Raw genomic sequence first — 20,958 nt, forward strand, 5'->3', positions numbered from 1 at the left:
TCCGTAACGAAGCCCCATTGATGTCAATGGGGGGAAAAAAAAGTTATGTTTAAACCTAACACCCTAACATAAACCCCACGTCTAAACACCCCTAATCTGCCACCCCCGACATCGCCAACACCTACATAATGTTATTAACCCCTAATCTGCCGCTCCCGATATCACCGCCACCGAAATAAAACTATTAACCCCTAATCTGCTGCTCCCGATATCGCCGCCACTATACTAAAGTTATTAACCCCTTTCCCCTGCACCCCATCACCCACACTATAATAAATCTATTAACCCCTATTCCACCACTCCCCGACATCGCCGCCACTAAATAAAGTTATTAATCCCTAAGCCTCTGGCCTCCCACATCACTACCACTAAATAAACCTATTAACCACTAAACCAACATCCCCCCACATCGCAACAACCTAAATTAAACTATTAACCCCTAAAACTAACCCTAACCTAACACCCCCTAACTTTAACATAATTTAAATACAGCTAAATTAAAGTTACAATTATTAACTAAATAATACCTATTTAAAACTAAATACATACTTACCTGTGAAATAAAACCTAAGCTAGCTACAATATAACTAATAGTTATATTGTAGCTAGCTTAGGTTTTATTTTTATTTCACAGGTAAGTTTGTATTTATTTTAACTAGGTAGACTAGTTTGTAAATAGTTATTAACTATTTACTAACTACCTAGTTAAAATAAATACAAACTTACCTGTGAAATAAAACCTAAGCTGCCTTACACTAAAACCTACCATTACAAAAATAAAAACCTACCATTACAAAAAATAAAAAACACTAAAATTACAAAAAATAAAAAAAACTACCATTACAAAAAATAACAAACAAAATTATTCAAAATAATAAAAATTATTCCTATTCTAATACCCTTTTAAAAAAAATAAAAAACCCACCCCGAAATAAAAAAACCCTAATCTATAATAAACTACCAAGGGCCCTTAAAAGGGCCTTTTGTAGGGCATTGCCCTAAAGATAATAGCTCTTTTCCTACAAAATAAAAACAAGCACCCCCTAACAGTATACAAACCCCCACCCCAAACCCACAAAATAAAAATAAAGTAAAACCTTATCTACCCATTGCCCTGAAAAGGGCATGTTTATGGACATTGCCCTTAAAAAGACATTCATCTATTTTTTCTGCCCTGAAAATGGCATTCAGATCTTTTATGAAATGCCCAAACCCTAATCAAAAAATAAAAACCCACCCCAAAACGAAAAAAAAATTACACAAAATAACAAAAGAATTATCAAAAATAATAACAATTATTCCTATTCTTATACTCATTTTAAAAAAAAAAACACCCCAAAATAAAAATCCTAATCTATAATAAACTACCAATATCCCTTAAAAGGGCCTTTTGTAGGGCATTGCCCTAAGTTAAACAGCTCTTTTACCTGAAAAAAAATTACAAAGACCCACTAACATTACAAACCTCCACCCCCCCAAACCCACAAAATAAAAAAAAAACAATCTAAAAAAACCTAAGCTACCCATTGCCCTGAAAAGGGCATTTGTATGGGCATTGCCCTTAAAAGGGCATTTAGCTCTTTTAGGAAAAGCCCAAACCCTAAACTAAAAAAAAACACCGAAAAAAGTTTAAAAAAATCTAACCCCCGAAGATTCACTTACAGTTGCTGAAGTCCCGCTTGAAGGATCTTCATCCCGGCAGCTCCATCTTCATCCCGGCGGCTCCCTCTTCATCCAAGCAGCTCCATCTTGATCCAGGTGGCACCTTCTATCTACATCCCGGCGGCGTCTTCTATCTTTCATCCTGGTGGCACAGAGCGGGTCCATCCTGAAGAATCCTCTTCATACGGTTGCCACTGTACACTTAATCTTCAATGCAAAGGTACAAGATGGCATCCCTTGCATTCCTATTGGCCAATAGAATTTCAGTAGCTCTCATCCCATTGGCTGATTTGAACAGCCAATAGGATTTCAGTAGCTCTCATCCTATTGGCTGATTTGAATTTCCAAAATCAAATCAGCCAATAGGAATGCAAGGGATGCCATTTTGAATCGCGCACCTTGCATTGAAGATTCAGTATACGGCGGCGACCGTATAAAGAGGATGCTCCGCGCCGGATGTCTTCAGGATAGACCTGCTCCTCACAGCCGGGATGAAGATAGAAGATGCCGTCTGGATGAAGATGGAGCCGCCTGGATGAAGATAGAAGACGCTGCCGGAATGAAGATAGAAGATGCCGCCTGGATGAAGATAGAAGACGCTGCCGGAATGAAGATAGAAGATGCCACCTGGATGAAGATGGAGCCGCCGGGATGAAGATCCTTCAAGCGGGACTTCAACAACTGTAAATGGATCTTCGGGGGTTAGTGTTAGGATTTTTTAAACTTTTTTTGGGTGGGTTTATTTTTTTAGTTTAGGGTTTGGGCTTTTCGTAAAAGAGCTAAATGCCCTTTTCAGGGCAATGCAAAAGAGCTAAATGCACGTACAAATGCCCTTTTCAGGGCAATGGGTAGTTTAGGTTTTTGTTAGAGTTAGTTTTATTTTTATTTTGGGGGGTTGGTTGGGTGGTGGGTTTTACTGTTGGGGGTGTCTTTGTATTTTTTTACAGGTAAAAGAGCTGTTTAACTTAGGGCGATGCCCTACAAAAGGCCCTTTTAAGGGATATTGGTAGTTTATTGTAGGCTAAGGTTTTTTTATTTTGGATGGGCTTTTTTATTTTGATAGGGCTATTAGATTAGGTAATTCTTTTTTATTTTTGATAATTCCGTTTGTTATTTTTCGTAATTTAGTGTTTGTTATTTTGTAATTTAGTATTTTTTATTTTTTGTAATTAGATAGTTTGGTAGTTTGTTCAATGTTTTAATTTAATTTGAGATAGGAAAATTGTAATTTTTATATAAAGTTAGGGGGGCGTTAGGTTTAGGGGTTACTAGTATAAATTAGTGTATTGCGATGTGGGGGCTTTCAGTTTAGGAATTAATAGTTTAATTTAGTATATTTCGTTGTGGGGGGCTTGCGGTTTAGGGGTTAATAGGTTTATTATAGTGGGGGGGTGTAGGACTTAATAACTTTAGTATAGTGGGGGCGATGTGGGCGGACAGCAGATTAGGGGTTAATAATATTTAAATAGTGTTTGCTATGCGGGAGGGCGGCGGATTATGGGTTAATAACTTTATTATAGTGGTGACGATGTCGGGGAGCGGCGGAATAGGGGTTAATACATTTTATAAGTGGCGGCGATGTCAGCAGCGGCAGATTAGGGGTTAATAATTTTAATATAGTGTTTGTAATGCGGGAGGGCCTTGATTTAGGGGTTAATAATAATAATAGGTAGTTTATGGGTGTTAGTGTACTTTTTAACACTTAAGTTATGAGTTTTATGTAACAGTTTTGTTGCGTAAAACTCATAACTGCTGCTTTCAGATGGCGCTATGGATCTTGTCGTTATAGAATGTAACGCAAGCTTTTTAGCCACACCACAACATTTGTAATGGCTGTGCTATGGAAGTCCCATGAAAAGACGTAATTTTTACGAGTGCGGGACTGACGTTGCGTTACAGGCTAAAAGGCTTGCGGTACAGTTATACAGACAAGACTTGTAATGGCTGCGGTACTGTTTTAACGCTGAAATGGCCATTTTTTCAGCGTTAAAAGACGAACGCACAACTCGTAATCTACCTGTATGTAACTAAAGTAATAGACCAGGTTAAAGCAGTAAGTGTAGCTTACCTAGACTTCAGGAAAGTATTTGACACTGTCCCACACTACAAACTAATACAGCAATATACAAAAATATTGAGGATTGGAGAAACAACTAGGATTTAACATCACAAAGTGCAAGATTAGGCATTTGGGAAAGAAAAGTCCAAATATTAATAAAAGACTTAGTGACACTTCACTGACTGTTACAAATTAGGTTGTCAGGTGTTCAGTATTCAACCGGACAGTCCAGTATTTTAGCAGGCTCTCCAGTAAAAGCTTCACAAAAATACTGTAAACTTAAAGGGATACTAAACCCAATTTATTTTTCTTTCATGATTCAGATAGAGCATGCAATTTTAAGTAACTTTCTAATTTACTCCTATTATCATTTTTTCTTTGTTCTCTTGCTATCTTTATTTAAAAAGTAGGAATTTTAAGTTCAGCACTCTGGATAGCGCTTGCTTACTGGTAGCAACATTTAGAAAACCAATAAGAAAGCATAACCCAGGTTTCTGAACCAAAAATGGGCCGGCTCTTAAGCTTTACATTCCTGCCTTTTAAATAAAGATAGCAAGAGAACGAAGAAAAATTGATAATAGGAGTAGATTAGAAAGTTGCTTAAAATTGCATGATCTATCTGAATAATTAAAGAAAAAATGTGGGTTTAGTGTCCCTTAAAATGTCCAGTTTTTATGTTCTTGGATGTAAGCTAAGTTTAAAAGGCATATTATGCATTATAAATATGGGGCAGAAAAAGTGAGGGCAGTCAAGGGTGTCAAATCACTTCTGTTTACATATGTTACTGGCAGCCAAAGAGGTTGATTGATTTGTATGTTACTGCCAGCCAAGGGGTAAAATTACTGCTCATTTTTTAAAATATACATTGTGGGGACTAAGGTAGAACTTTTAGGGGAGGCATTGTGTGACCATAAATCTACCATTATGTGCAGTCACCAACATTTTGTCCATTATTTTTGTGGAGGACATCTGGCAACTGTAGTTACAAATGAGGAACTGGACTTAGTAATTATTATTTTAGATAGTTTGGAATTTGGTAAACAATGAAATATTGCAGCAAGAGAGGCCAGCAGCATACTTGTTTGTATAGAAAGAGGTATTAGCAGTAGAAAAAAAGTAATGTTCTTCTGCCACAATACAGATTAATAGTTAGGCCTCATTTTGAGTATTGTGTACAGCAATAAATAAAGTAAAATCTGTTCAAAGGAAGACTACTAACATTTTACATGGTCTAATAGATAAAACTAAAATAAAGACTTGATTACTTAAATATATATAGAATAGAGTAAAAAAGGGAGAGAGGAGATAGAAACCTTCAAGTATATTAATGGACTTAAGCTGCAGCTAAAAGTTTTTTAAAAAGGGGCAACACTAGAACAATGGGACATGATGGGTAGTAAATTGCAGAAGCACTTCTTTACAGATAGGGCAGTTGATGCATGGGGGCTTATTTATCACAGGTCTTGCAGACCTGATCCGACAGTGCGGATCAGGTCCGCAAGACCCCGCTGAATGCGGAGAGCAATACGCTCTCCGTATCCAGCATTGCATCAGCAGCTCACAAGAGCTGCTGGTGCAACGCCGCCCCCTGCAGACTTGCGGCCAATCGGTCGCCAGCAGGGGGGTGTCAGTCAACCTGATCGTACTCGATCGGGTTGTATTGTGGCGATTCCTGTCCGCCTGCTCAGAGCAGGCGGACAGGGTTATGGAGCAGCGGTCTTTGTGACTCTTAAGGTCTTAAGACTCGCCAGATACACGGGTCATCATTGATAGATAGGCCCCATGGTATAAACTTTCCATTAGAGGTGGTAAAGTCAATTTCTGTGAGTGACTTCAAGAATACCTAGGATAAGGCTAACGTACAACCTAATTAAGCTTACACTTGACAGGAATGGGCATACTTGATGGGCATATGATACAAATCTACTGTCAAAATCAATTTCTATATGTAGCACTATAATGATTAACAACTGATATCCTTATTTTACACCCACTCTTATGTAGCTTGTTGTGATATTGGCATAGCTTTTCTGACCACCTGGGTTACTAGATGTACAGTATATTTATAACACAAGTTTTCAATATGTTGCTGTTACTCACAGTTATTAGCAAAGTTACCACATATAAGTTTGTGTTTAATGTCAACTTTGCAGTCCCATCCCTCTGTGTTTTTCCTTGCACATTTCCTGGTTGAGCAACAACTGGAATTTCATTTGCAGGAGATCCATCAGGGTTGGTGACTAACACCTGAGGGATAAGCAAGAGCATAAAGCAGATGATGACATGGAGAAAAATTTGTTATAACAACGCAATGGAGAATGTGAAGACACACACATAAACAATATATATATATAAAATGATTTAGAGAAGAATGAACCAATGTAAAAACGTAGGTGAGGTTCAAAGCACTATAAAAAAGAACCAATAATTATGCTTAAGTAGCAAGCAGCAAGGCACATGAGCAATGTCAACTTTATTAAAGGGACAGTAAACACTAAACGCTAGATAGAATGATGCATTTAAGGAAAAGATTAGTCTGAGAATAACATGTAGATGTATTTTTTTAAAGTTTCATTAGCTGTTTAAATATTGACAAAATAAGTGTAAAGTTTTAGTGTCTATAAAACAATGGGAGCTGCCATGTTGTAACTTAGGTTACCTTCTCTGCTGTGACCAATTAGGGACAGTTATACATAGGTCACTAGAGTGTGCAACCAATGGCTGTGAGGAATATAACAGCGTTCTGTACTTCCATTTCTAAAAGAAACTAAAATGCTCACAGTTTCAGCATGGAATTACAGGAAAAGGAAACAAAATAAATTATGAAAGTAAATTGCAGAGTTTTTTTATATATACAATTTATCATTTTATATTACCATCTCAACGTGTTTAATGTCCCTTTAATTTCTTTAAACTGGATTAAATAATCCAGTCAAGATTATGATTCAATATCTGTATTTTCTTTGAGGAGAGGCCTTTCATCATAATGGAAATTTAGATATGGGACTTCATTTACTTGGCATTGTCTGGAAAAGATTCAAAGCTAGAGAAACCCTCTGCTAATGTTTGTCTCACTGCATTTGTTATTACCCAATCAAATGTCCTGCCCTATAATAGGTTTGGGCTGTTTTAACTCTGCCACCTCTAAGGTGGCAGTGTGCTGGCTCACATAAGTGACCTTGCACCAAAGGACTCCAAAGCTACATCTGCATCTAAGTAAATAGAGCCCATGTTATTAAAGGTTTTAACTGATTTTAGTATATAGTACAACCCCAATTCCAAAAAACAAACAAAAAGAGTCATTAACAAAATTCAATTCACCCTGTACTATATTGAAAACACATTAATAACACATTATTTGATGTTTTACTGTGTGAATTTAATGTATTTTTGAAAATATATACTCATTTCAAATCTGACTGCAACATGTTCCAAAAAAGTTGGGACAAGAGGAATTTAGGACTAATAGCGATGTGACAAGTTGAAATAAGAAGGTGATGTGAAACAGGTGAGGCAATCGTGTAATCATAGTTTATAGGGAGCCTCCAAAAAAGGCCTAGTCCTTCAAGAGCAAGTAAGGTTCGAGGCTCGCCAATATGCCAACAGATGCTTCAGCGAATAATCCAACACTTTGAGAACAACATTCCTCAAAGACAAATCTGTAGGATTTTGGGCATTTTACCCTCCACAATGCACAGTATAATTAAAAGATTGAAGGAATCCAGTCAAATCTAGGTGCATAAAAGGGCAAAGCCGAAAACCACTTCTGAATGAATGTGATCTCTGATCCCTCAGACGTCACTGTCTCAAAAACCGTCATGAGTCTGTAATGGCTATACTGACATGGGCTCTGGAATTCTTTGGTAAACCTTTGTCAGTAAACGCCATTCACCACCGCATCCACAGATGCAAGTTAAGACTTTACTATGCAAAGCAGAAGCAATACAACAACGCTGTCCAGAAGCGGCGCTGACTTCTCTGGGCTCGGTCTCATCTGAGATGGACAGTAGCACAATGGAATTGTGTTTTGTGGTCCTACGAGTCAACATTTCAAATAGTTCTTGGAAAAAACAGCCATTGTGTTCTCCGGGCCAAAGAGGAAAATGACAATCCAAGCTGTTATCAGGTCCAAAAGCCAGCATCTGTCATGGTATGGGGGGGTGTCAGAGCTCATGGCATGGGTAACATGCACATCTGTGAGGGCATGATTAATGCTTAAAGATATGTATACATTTTGGAGCAACATATGCTGCCATCCAGACGTTGTCTTTTCCAGGGACGTCCCTGCATTTTCCAGAAGGACAATGCCAAACCACACATTCTGCCCGGATTACAAGTGCATGGTTGCGTAAGGAGAGAGTGCGGGTGCTAGCATGGCCTGCCTGCAGTCCTGACCTGTCTTCGATTGAGAATGTGTGGCACATTATGAAGCGCAAAACAATGTCTTCTGTTGCGCAGCTGTAGACATGCATAATGGATGATTGGGGGAAAATTCTGCTTGCTAAACTTAAGTGCCCAAACGCTTAATAAGTGTTATTAAAATAAAAGGTGATGTTACACAGTGGTAAACAGTCGACTGTCCCAACTTTTTTGGTACTTGTTGCAGTCATCAGATTTAAAATGAGTGTATATTTTCAAAAATACATTAAATTCCCAAAGTAAAACATCAAATAATGTGTTAATAGTGTGATTTAAATATAGTACAGGGTGAATTGATTTTTCAAATGACTCTTTTTGTTAGTTTTTTTTGCATTATTCATACTGTCCCTACTTTTTCGGAATTAGGGTGGTACTTTTTAATAAAATTTTCATTCTTAACCACTGTTGTGGTATGCCATTCTTTCTGTTACTGTGGTAAGTAACGATTGTGATATATATATATATATATATATATATATATATATATATATATAAAATAGCCCAAAAAGAAGTGCACTCTCAGGTCTTTCACAGCAAACAAAGTTACTTTATTGGTGTAACGTTTTCGGAGGTCTTGCCTCCTTTTTCAGCAATGCGTAAAAAAGGGGCAGTCCCTGCGAGTTGCGAGATGGCTCGAGATGGCTCCTATTAAAAGTAATGAAGCTCGCTGGATAGGGAAACTTCGCTCCTTAGTGCGAAGTTAGCAGGGAGCAGGGGGAGCACTTTAAAATTAAAATCCTGCAGCCAATATAACTCACATTACGCTGCTTTCTGCTTATAGCATCTTACATTCGCCTATATGTTCGTATGCATTTGTTTTTCTATTGGGGTTATAAGTGTTCGTATTGTTTTGACAAAAGCTCGCTTTTAGTTGGCGAGAAAACACTGTGATATCTGCAGTGCGAAAATCTTTATAGAATTACGCTGGGATTAGAGAGACATTGTCATATACACCCATGGAACGCCCATGTTCAGCCCATTTTACGAAAAAACAACATTTACACTTTGCATTTTGTATTTATAAAATCAAATTTCTGTGTGATTTTTGCACATCCAGTGTACTACAATTACGATTTACGCTGTGCATATTTAATTTGATTTATTCCTGTGTAAATTACATACTAATTTAACTTTTTTGTTAACATACAATTTTTGGTGAAGAATTTTGTTACGATTTTTGATGCACCTTAACAATACAATTTTTCCCTGCTTATTTTTGTGTGAATGGTTCAAATATTTGTTTTGTATAATGTTTAAAATAAGAATTTTGTTGTGCACATTTCATATGAAAATGCAGTATACGCCCCTTAGCGAGACACCCTGTTTTCAGGGTAAAAAATGGCTTTAGATCATTCCACCAGGGAAATAGAAGGACTGGCGAGCATTCATTAATAATCTCGCCAGCCCAGGGAGCTTCCAATCATCGAGCCCTCAGAGTGAGAATAATATAAAAAGGCATCCAGAACATAAACAAGTATAGTACACTACCATAAGGTCAAATGGCATTCCTGGTTTGAAATATGTTGAGGTCTTTGTGAAGAGAATTTTATAAGGAGATGTCACTATGGCAATGTCATCATATTCAGCCTCCGCCATGTCTCTTCCTGCATGAGATAAAGCAAATGTGTATCACAGACTGTTACTGTCTACTAGAAAAACAGACAAAGGGTTTCTGTAAGAGACAGACACAAAGAAACCAGTTGACTGATCACAATATATTGCTTGATAATGATCAGCATTAAAATGGATGCTGTTGATCCTTTTTTATATAATTGAGGCAATTACAATTAGCCATTTTTTTTGTTTCTCTACAAGGATAATTCTTGGGTCAGATTAGCGTGACCCAGTGCTAGAATAAAGCTCAAACTGGTATTACAGGTGGATCATAAGACATTTTTACCAAATAATCTTAAAGGGACATGAAACCCAAATGTATTATTTCCTGATTTAGATAGAGCATACCATGTTAAACAATTTTTACAAATAACTTCTAGTATCAACTTTGCTTCATTCTCTTAGAATCCTTTAATGAAGAAACCGTAATGAACTACTGAGAGCTAGCTTAACACATGTGGTGAGCCAAAAACAAGAGACAAAATGTGTGTAGCCACCAATTGGCTGCAGTTTTGCTGCTGCTGAGGATATCTGCAATTGCTTTTCAGCAAAGGATACCAAGTGAACAAAGCTAATTTAATAATAGACGTAAACTGGAAAATTGCATGTTCTGTCTAAATCATGAACGTTTAATATTGACTTTACTGTCCCTTTAACATGGCTAACATTTATTTAGCATGCCCTATACTTTGAATGGATAGCGAGGAACAATTATCGATCATATTACAAGTGGTAAGTTAAGTGTTGTGCTCAAGTGCAATACAAAATAGCGCTAGAAAAACTAGCGCTTTTGGAGACCTGAAGTAACATATTAATGCTTGAATATATGCATAACAAAACATGTATTATATATTAAACTGTTTCACTCATATAGTAATATATTAAATGTTAAATACAAGTAATTGTAATTAAAATAAATGTTCTCACAGTGATTTAAAAGGATATGATATATGATCAGATGCTGGACGGGGTTGGGCTCAAAGGTGTATGTCTATCCATCCATCCATCCATCCATATATCTATCTATCTAGGCCGCCTAATTAAGCATTTTATATTAAAGTCTCAGTGTTATATAATAGCTCTTGGTTTCATCTAAAAATAACCGTAATTTTAATTAAAGAATTTTTGAAATAAGAACTCATGGCTATCTGTGATAGAAAGTATGCATTTCTATATTTCTATATATGAAAACTATCTATATATATATGTGTATGTAAATATATATATATGAATGTGTGTGTGTGTGTATATATATATATATATATATATATTGCTGGAAAAGAGGGGTATCAACGGCACTGCTAGCCTAATGTAGCTTAAATACTTAGGATTCCCTACTAATCCCTTGTCACCCTTAGTGCATGTGGGAATTATTCCCTTAGAAATATTTGGGCTTGAAAAGGTGCTATGTAGTTTTCAACATATGAAACTTAAAGTAGAGAGAAACTCTAACTCAACAGACTACATATATAGCACTCTAAGGGGTTGATGTAGGGTACATCTGTAAAAAGTACACAAGATTCTATTCCTTAAGGCAAATCAGAGTTACTGATAGTCTAGTGAGCTTGCGTGTTCAGCGTTAAAACATAACTTTTATTATGTCAAATTTAAAATAGAAACCTGGAAAATGATTTAAAAACACTCTCAGATGCTGGAGGAGTAGTAATTAACCTGTTAACGTTTAATAGATTCTAGTAAAGTAGGTCATATATTGTGCTTGTAGACTACTGTGGTTTAGTTGTATCAAGTGTGTTTGAATAAATACACACTTGTAACAAGAAGTCTTATTAAATTATTGGGTGTATATAAATATACAAAAAAGTTACTCTGTAGTCTCTACTTATAGTAATGTTAGTAAAGTATCGATTTATATATTATATTATACACAAGTGTCCCTGCATGTTGCAAAATAACCATATGTCAGTACAGCTCTAACATTATGGTTTAACCCAATACTATCTGCTTGAGGGTAGCATACTCTATCTATTGGAGTAGTGAAATTTGAGTACAATATATCATATCTAAGAGATTAATACTGTTGTAGCTGGGGGATTTGCCCCCTATGTTGATCTTTGTGTACCACTTGGTATTCCACCTAAAGGGAAGTTGCCACTTTCTCTATTCAGTAATTATTATTTATGTTACCCACAATTAATGGGTGGCTTCTGCGTATGTACGTGGAATGTTCAGTGTTGTGATTCACATACAATACTTGTCAGCTCTTAACACTCTGTTTAAACCCGTTAGTTGGGTATGCTAAAATAGCTTATTAGATTTAATGTAGGCTCCTATGTTTGATATGACACTTATATCCTATGAATTGAGACAATGCTACAGTTATTACATAGGTTTATTTTAAGGTCATATGTTTGGCGCTGTACTTGTGTGCCGTGTATTAGGGCAATGTTCACTTAGCTAGGTCTGAATTCAGCGCATTTGTTTCCAGCTCTTATGTTTGGTGTTACGCTTGTGTGGCATGTATCAGATCAGTGCCCTCTAAAATGAGACTGAGACTGAGATTTCAGCACATTTGTTATAAGTTCTTATGTCTTGCATACCATTGATGTACCATGTATTGGAGTAGTGCCCACTAACATGAGTCAGAATTCAGCACATTGGTTATCAGCTTATATGTTTGGTGCAACACTTATATAACATATATATTTGAGCAGTATCCCCTCAAAGTATGGCACACTTATTATAAGTACATATGTTTGGCGCAAGATTTTTGTACCTTTTATTGGAGCGGTGCCCACTTAAATAAGTAAAAATTCAGCACTCATACAGAAAATAAGCTATAATAGTTCAGTTGTAGCTAATGGATTTATGTATAGTATAAAATATTAGTAGTAATAACACAAGCTAGTTATAAACTTATGTCTGAAGTATAATATTTGTTTTTCAGATGTATAAGAGGGATATTCATTGGTTGGGTTTAGGCGCAGCTCATTCAGTCTCATACGCTGTCAAGTTTCAGCACACATACAGATTGCAGGCTACCGCTGGTATAAATCTCCCTGCTCGGTTTTTAGCCGGTGCAGTACATGCACTCTTCCCCGGTATTAGTTAGATTCTCTAATAGTAATTAGTATTTACACTACTGGTTTATAAGATAAAGTATAAAATCGACAATCTATGTCAAATGGTTGTTCCAGATTGAGCCCCACTCCTGAGTATATTACTCTCGTATCGTTTACCAGATGAGTCTGTCTGTTGGTTATTAAGCAAATGTGGTCCAATGTTATTGGAATCTGGCAGTGACAATCTGCCTACTTTGACTAGTAAGTTAATAAGTTAAGACAGGTTTATTATTGCAGCATTCTAAGGCTAATCTAAAAATACAGGAGCTCCAGGACTCTTCACCAATTCCCTAACGTCCCTAACATGTTTCGCCATAACGGCTTTCTCAAAGGGTGAGCACGCCGCTCACTTCCTGGGTATTTGAAAAGTCTCAGGTCCCTCCTTTCGGATGACGTCATCCTCCTGCTTGCAAATGGTTGCTTCCTATTGGACCACCATGTCTTGACTGACGAGAACTACATGATGTGGTGATTTAGTTGCTATTCATATGCCGATGTGGTATATTAAACGGGTTGGAAAACACTATTGGATTCCTTCCAACATTATCTATCCGTTTACTAAGGCCTGTGAGTAAAGGAAAACATATTGAATATTACAATGCTGATTCCCATTGCTTTGTTTGCCTGGGTACCTTCTTTGTATATTTATTATTCAATGTCAGACGCACTGAGCTTGTAGTCATCTGACTTTTCTTTGCTCTAAGGTATCTCTTTATTCTGGGCATATGGTGTAAGACAATCATTAATTATGTAACATTCTGTTTTAACTCTTAAAGTTTGCTGTGCTCTATATCAAAATAAACATTAAGGATTATATATGAGTGAACTAGTGAAAAATAAAATAATATAAAATAAGTGGTGTATTTGTTTAAAGTTTGTGAAATTAACTGTGCTTGAAAATACTGTGCCAGTAAGCATAGTGTTATTTTTTAAGGGAGTGTTCATCAAACAGTGTGACTTACAGTAATTCAAGGATACCAATACCCTTTCTTGGAAGAGTTTCTTTATTTAGGTGGAATACCAAGTGGTACACAAAGATCAACATAGGGGGCAAATCCCCCAGCTTCAACAGTATTAATCTCTTAGATATGATATATTGTACTCAAATTTCACTACTCCAATAGATAGAGTATGCTACCCTCAAGCAGATAGTATTGGGTTAAACCATAATGTTAGAGCTGTACTGACATATGGTTATTTTGCAACATGCAGGGACACTTGTGTATAATATAATATATAAATCGATACTTTACTAACATTACTATAAGTAGAGACTACAGAGTAACTTTTTTGTATATTTATATACACCCAATAATTTAATAAGACTTCTTGTTACAAGTGTGTATTTATTCAAACACACTTGATACAACTACACCACAGTAGTCTACATGCACAATATATGACCTACTTTACTAGAATCTATTAAACGTTAACAGGTTAATTACTACTCCTCCAGCATCTGAGAGTGTTTTTAAATCATTTTCCAGGTTTCTATTTTAAATTTGACATAATAAAAGTTATGTTTTAACGCTGAACACGCAAGCTCACTAGACTATCAGTAACTCTGATTTGCCTTAAGGAATAGAATCTTGTGTACTTTTTACAGATGTACCCTACATCAACCCCTTAGAGTGCTATATATGTAGTCTGTTGAGTTAGAGTTTCTCTCTACTTTAAGTTTCATATCTATCTATCTATCTATCTATCTATCTATCTATCTATCTATCTATCTATCTATCTATCTATCTATCTATCTATATATATATATATATATATATATATATATATATATAAAATGTTCAATCTACAGCACTACCCTCCAAAAGACATCCGTCTTGGTGCAAAAATGCAAATCGTATATTCCACTGGACAAATGTACTCACAGGACTTTGTTAAAAAAAACATCCAAGTTTAATGAAACGTTTTAAAGGAAAACTTCCCCTTCATCAGCATAAAAAACATGTGATAAATACACACTTATATAGTGAAAATACAGCAAAACAAATCATTACAAACCTGTGTGACACTCATTGGCGCCAAACTACAGTGTTGTAACGCAAGCTTTGCGTTCCATTGCATTCAAAACCGGAAGTGAACAAACCAGCATTATATCGGGTGTGTACAAATTGATAACAACCAAAAATGTATATTTGTCTTGTAAGGTGTATCCAGTCCACGGATTCATCCATTACTTGTCGGATATTCTCCTTCCCAACAGGAAGCTGCAAGAGGACACCCACAGTAGAGCTGTCTGTATAGCTCCTCCCCTAACTGCCACCTCCAGTCATTCTCTTGCAGCTCTCGACAAGAAAGGAAGTATCAAGAGATATGTGGTGAATTAGTGTAGTTTATCTTCAATCAAAAGTTTGTTATTTTTAAACGGTACTGGCGTTGTACTGTTTTTACCTCAGGCAGAAATTAGAAGAAGAGTTTTGCCTGAGGTTTTTGATGATCTTAGCAGGTTGTAACTAAGGTCCACTGCCGTTCTCACACATAACTGAAGAGTATGGGAAAACTTCAGCTGGGGGAATGGCCTGCAGAATTAACTGCTAAGAGGTATGTTCAGTATATTTTTTTCTAGAGAGATGATAAGGTCTAGAAAATGCTGACAGTGCCTGATATATTTAAGGTAAGCCTGATTACAGTGATTTAACAAACGACTGGGATCATGCTTGCAGTAAAGGGTAATATTCATGTTACTTGCTCTTATTACTTAGTATGTAAAACATTTGCATGATATATAAAAAACGTTTTTTACTGAGGGTGATAAATCTTTATTTGGGGCCTAGTTTTCCACATGGCTGACTATATTTCTCCTAGGAGTAGTTATTATGGCCCTTTCACTTTGAATGCATGGTGGGAGGGGCCTATTTTCGCGCTCTAATTCCGCAGTAGTTTTTACAGTCTGAGACATCCAGCTTCCCTGAAGGAGTCCCCTGAAATATAGGACCTCTGTAAAGGGTTTTTGTGCCTACAAAAGTCGTTTTATGGGCAGGTAGGAGCCACAGTAGAGCTGTGGCAGTTTGCTTGTGACTGTTTTTAACGGTTTTACCGTTTTTCTGTTTCATTTTTGAGCCTGAGGGGTTAATCATCCATTTGCAAGTGGGTGCAATGCTATTTTAGTCTATTATACACACTGTAAAAATTTCGTAGAGTTTACTGCTTTTTTTCACTGTTTTGCAGTTTATGTGTTTGTTTTTTTCCCTTAAAGGCACAGTACCGTTTTTTATATTCTGCTTTTTCACATTTATTAAAGTGTTTTCCAAGCTTGCTGGTCTCATTACTAGTCTGTTAAAACATGTCTGACATAGAGGAAGCTCCTTGTTCATTATGTTTAGAAGCCATTGTGGAACCCCCTCTTAGAATGTGTACCAAATGCACTGATCTTACCATAAATTTTAAAGACCATATTATGGCTTTAAAAGATTTATCACCAGAGGAAATTGACAAGGGGGAAGTTATGCCGACTAACTCTCCCCACGTGTCAGAACCTATAACTCCCGCTCAGGGGACGCCAAGTACATCTAGTGCGCCCATTGCGTATACTTTACAAGACATGGCGGCAGTTATGAATCATACCCTTACAGAGGTATTGTCCAAACTGCCAGGGTTACAAGGAAAGCGAGACAGCTCTGGGGCTAGAACAAATACAGAGCTCTCTGACGCTTTATTAGCTATGTCTGATATACCCTCACAATGTGCAGAAGCCGAAGCAGGAGAGCTTCTATCTGTGGGTGATTTTTCTGATTTAGGGAAGACACTTCAACCTGATTCTGATATGTCTACATTTAAATTTAAGCTTGAACACCTCCGCGTGTTGCTCAAGGAGGTTTTAGCAACTCAGGATGACTGTGACGCCATTGTAGTCCCAGAGAAATTGTGTAAATCGGATAAATACTATGCAGTGCCTGTTTACACTGATGTTTTTCCAATCCCTAAGAGGTTTTCAGAAATTATTACTAAGGAATGGGATAGACCAGGTGTACCGTTCTCTCCCCCTCCTGTTTTTAAAAAGATGTTTCCTATAGATGCCGCTACACGGGACTTGTGGCAAATGGTCCCTAAGGTGGAGGGAGCAGTCTCTACCCTAGCGAAGCGTACAACTATCCCTGTCGAGGACAGTTGTGCTTTTCTAGATCCAATGGACAAAAAATTAGAGGGTTACCTTAAGTGCTGTTTGCCCGCCTACATCTCAGACCGCTGCAACTTTGCATGCTCAGTCAGTGGAATGGGGATTACACAGATTTGTCCCCTCTACTAAATCTGGATCAAGAGACCAGGGATTCTCTTCTCTGGTGGCTATCTCGGGTCCATCTGTCCAAGGGTATGACCTTCCGCAGGCCAGATTTGACAATAGTAACCACAGATGCCAGCCTTCAGGGCTGGGGTGCAGTCTGGAACTCCCTGAAGGCTCAGGGCTCGTGGACTCAGGAGGAGACACTCCTTCCGATAAACATTCTGGAACTAAGAGCGATATTCAATGCTCTTCAAGCTTGGTCTCAGCTTGCTGCGGTCAGGTTCATCAGATTTCAGTCGGACAATATCACGACTGTAGCCTACATCAACCATCAAGGGGGAACAAGGAGTTCCCTAGCAATGTTGGAGGTTTCAAAAATAATTCTATGGCCAGAGGTTCACTCTTGCCATCTATCAGCTATCCATATCCCAGGAGTAGAGAACTGGGAGGCGGATTTTCTAAGTCGGCAGACTTTTCATCCGGGGGAGTGGGAATTCCATCCAGAGGTATTTGCACAGTTGATTCAACTTTGGGGCAAACCAGAACTGGATCTCATGGCGTCTCGTCAGAATGCCAAGCTTCCTTGTCACGGATCCAGGTCCAGGGATCCCAAGGCAGCACTGATAGATGCTCTAGCAGCACCTTGGTCCTTCAACCTGGCTTATGTGTTTCCACCATTTCCTCTGCTCCCTTGTCTGATTGCCAAGATCAAGCAGGAGAGAGCTTCAGTGATTTTGATAGCACCTGCGTGGCCACGCAGGACTTGGTATTCAGATCTGGTGGACATGTCATCCCTTCCACCATGGACTCTGCCGCTGAGGCAGGACCTTCTACTTCAGGGTCCTTTCAACCATCCAGATCTAATTTCTCTGCGTCTGACTGCTTGGAGATTGAACGCTTGATTTTATCAAAGCGTGGTTTCTCTGAGTCGGTCATTGACACCTTAATTCAGGCTCGAAAGCCGGTCACTAGGAAAATCTATCATAAGATATGGTGTAGATATCTTCATTGATGTGAATCCAAAGGTTACTCATGGAGTAAGGTCAGTATTCCTAGGATATTATCTTTTCTCCAAAAAGGATTGGAGAAGGGATTGTCAGCTAGTTCCTTAAAGGGACAGATTTCTGCTCTGTCTATTCTTTGGCACAAGCGTCTGGCTGATACTCCAGATGTTCAGGCGTTTTGTCAGGCTTTAGTTAGAATCAAGCCTCCGTTTGAACCTTTGCATTCCATAGATATTAAACTTTTGTCTTGAAAAGTTCTGTTTTTAGTAGCTATCTCCTCGGCTCGAAGAGATCGGAGTTATCTGCTTTACAATGTGATTCCCCTTATCTCATTTTCCATGCAGATAAGGTAGTGTTTCGTACCAAACCTGGTTTTCTTCCTAAGGTGATATCTAATAAAAATATCAATCAGGAGATTGTTGTTCCTTCACTATGTCCTAATCCTTCTTCAAAGAAGGAACGTCTATTACACAATCTTGATGTGGTTCGTGCTTTAAAATTTTATTTACAAGCTACGAAGGATTTTTGTCAAACATCTGCTTTGTTTGTGGTCTACTCTGGACAGAGTTGAGGCCAAAAGGCTTCGGCAACTTGAAGTATAGTCCGCTTAGCTTATGAGACTGCTGGCCAGCAGCCTCCTGAAAGAATTACAGCTCATTCCACTAGAGCGGTAGCTTCCACATGGGCTTTTAAGAATGAGGCTTCTGTTGAACAGATTTGTAAGGCGGCGACTTGGTCTTCGCTTCATACTTTTTCTAAATTCTACAAATTTGATACTTTTGCTTCTTCGGAGGCTATTTTTGGTAGAAAGGTCTTACAGGCAGTGGTGCCTTCCGTTTAAGCACCTGCCTTGTCCCTCCCTTCATCCGTGTCCTATAGCTTTGGTATTGGTATCCCACAAGTAATGGATGAATCCGTGGACTGGATACACCTTACAAGAGAAAACAAAATTTATGCTTACCTGATAAATTTATTTCTCTTGTGGTGTATCCAGTCCATGGCCCGCCCTGTCATTTTAAGGCAGGTGTTTTTTATTTTTAAACTACAGTCACCACTGCACCCTATAGTTTCTCTTTTCTCTTGCTTGTCTTCGGTCGAATGACTGGAGGTGGCAGTTAGGGGAGGAGCTTTATAGACAGCTCTGCTGTGGGTGTCCTCTTGCAGCTTCCTGTTGGGAAGGAGAATATCCCACAAGTAATGGATGAATCCGTGGACTGGATACACCACAAGAGAAATAAATTTATCAGGTAAGCATAATTTTGTTTTCGTTATTACAGTGTAATAACGTATAACACACTTTACGCTGCTAAATGTGCACTTATAACTTATAAGAAACATATAACATAAAATAAACATCGTCATATCACTGTTACTGAATATGTGTGTATTCATGTTCCATAAAAAGTGTCACCATATATCCCCAAACTGTGTGATTGCATAACTCTACTCATTAGTTAGTGTAAATATGTCACAAATAATATGCATCTTAATGCCTATATACAAACCTAGGCTCACAATATCTTTTGTCAGTCTGGAACGCAAGTGATGCGTTCCAATACATATGCCAGCCGGAAGTTACTGAAAATACCTCACTTCCGGTATCGACTTGACTAAAAAAATAATGGCTAGATTACGAGTCTTGTGTTATGTGTAAAAAAGCAACATTAGGCCTTATAACGCTGCTTTTTTACTCCCGCTGGTATAGTCTTGAAGATTTAAAACCCTAACTAAAAAAACCTAAGCTCCCTATTGCCCTGAAAAGGGCATTTGGATGAGCATTGCCCTTAAAAGGGCATTTAGATCTATTGCGGCCCAAAGCCCTAAACTAAAAATAAAACCCACCCAATACACCCTTAAAAAATTGTAACACTAACCCCCGAAGATCCACTTACCGGGAGAAGTCTTCATCCAAGCGGCAAGATGTCCTTAAGGAAGCCGGCAGAAGTGGTCCTCCACACGGGTAGAAGTGGTCCTCCACACAGGCAGAAGTGGTCCTCCAGATGGGCAGAAGTCTTCACCCAGATGGCATCTTCTATCTTCATCCTTCCGACGCGGAGCAGCTCCATCTTCAATACATCTGGCGCAGAGCATCCTCTTCTTATGACGTCTTCTTGCTGAATGAAGGTTCCTTTAAATGACGTCATCCAAGATGTCGTCCCTTAGATTCCGATTAGCTGATAGAATTCTATCAGCCAATCGGAATTAAGGTTGAAAAAATCCTATTGGCTGATGCAATCAGCCAATAGGATTGAACTTCAATCCTATTGGCTGATCCAATCAGCCAATAGGATTGAGCTCGCATTCTATTGGCTGTTCCAATTTTTTAAACCTTAATTCCGATTGGCTGATAGAATTCTATCAGCCAATCGGAATCTAAGTGACGCCATCTTGGATGACGTCATTTAAAGGAACCTTCATTCAGCAAGAAGACGTCGTAAGAAGAGGATGCTCCCCGCTGGATGTCTTGAAGATGGAGCCTCTCCGCATTGGAAGGATGAAAATAGAAGATGCCGTCTGGGTGAAGACTTCTACCCCTCTAGAAGACCACTTCTGCCCATCTGGAGGACCACTTCTGCCGACTTCCTTGAGGACATCTTGCCGCTTGGATGAAGACTTCTCCCGTTAAGTGGATCTTCGGGGGTTAGTGTTAGGATTTTTTAAGGGTGGATTGGGTAGGTTTTATTTTTAGGTTAGGGCTTTGGGCCGCAATAGCGATAAATGCCCTTTAAAGGGCAATGCCCATCCAAATGCTCTTATCAGGGCAATGGGGAGCTTAGGTTTTTTTAGTTAGGGTTTTATTTGGGTGGTTGGTTGTGTGGGTGGTGAGTTTTACTGTTGGGAGGTGCCCCGCAAAAGGCCCTTTTAAGGGCTATTGGTAGAGTT

At 38.2% G+C, this 20,958-nt stretch overlaps 1 protein-coding gene across 1 annotated transcript in view; it reads right to left on the reverse strand.

Annotated features, from left to right (window-relative positions):
- Window positions 1-20,958, reverse strand: part of LOC128663753 (A.superbus venom factor 1) — a 489,422-nt gene that overhangs the window by 316,658 nt on the left and 151,806 nt on the right. The window contains exons 10-11 of the mRNA XM_053718238.1: window positions 9,629-9,744; window positions 5,822-5,968 (exon numbers count right to left, since the gene is read on the reverse strand). Of these exons, the coding sequence (XP_053574213.1) occupies window positions 5,822-5,968; window positions 9,629-9,744 (263 nt within the window). The remainder of the gene's footprint in view (window positions 1-5,821; window positions 5,969-9,628; window positions 9,745-20,958) is intronic.

This window comes from Bombina bombina, chromosome 6, assembly GCF_027579735.1.
Source record: "Bombina bombina isolate aBomBom1 chromosome 6, aBomBom1.pri, whole genome shotgun sequence".
NCBI lineage: Eukaryota > Metazoa > Chordata > Amphibia > Anura > Bombinatoridae > Bombina > Bombina bombina.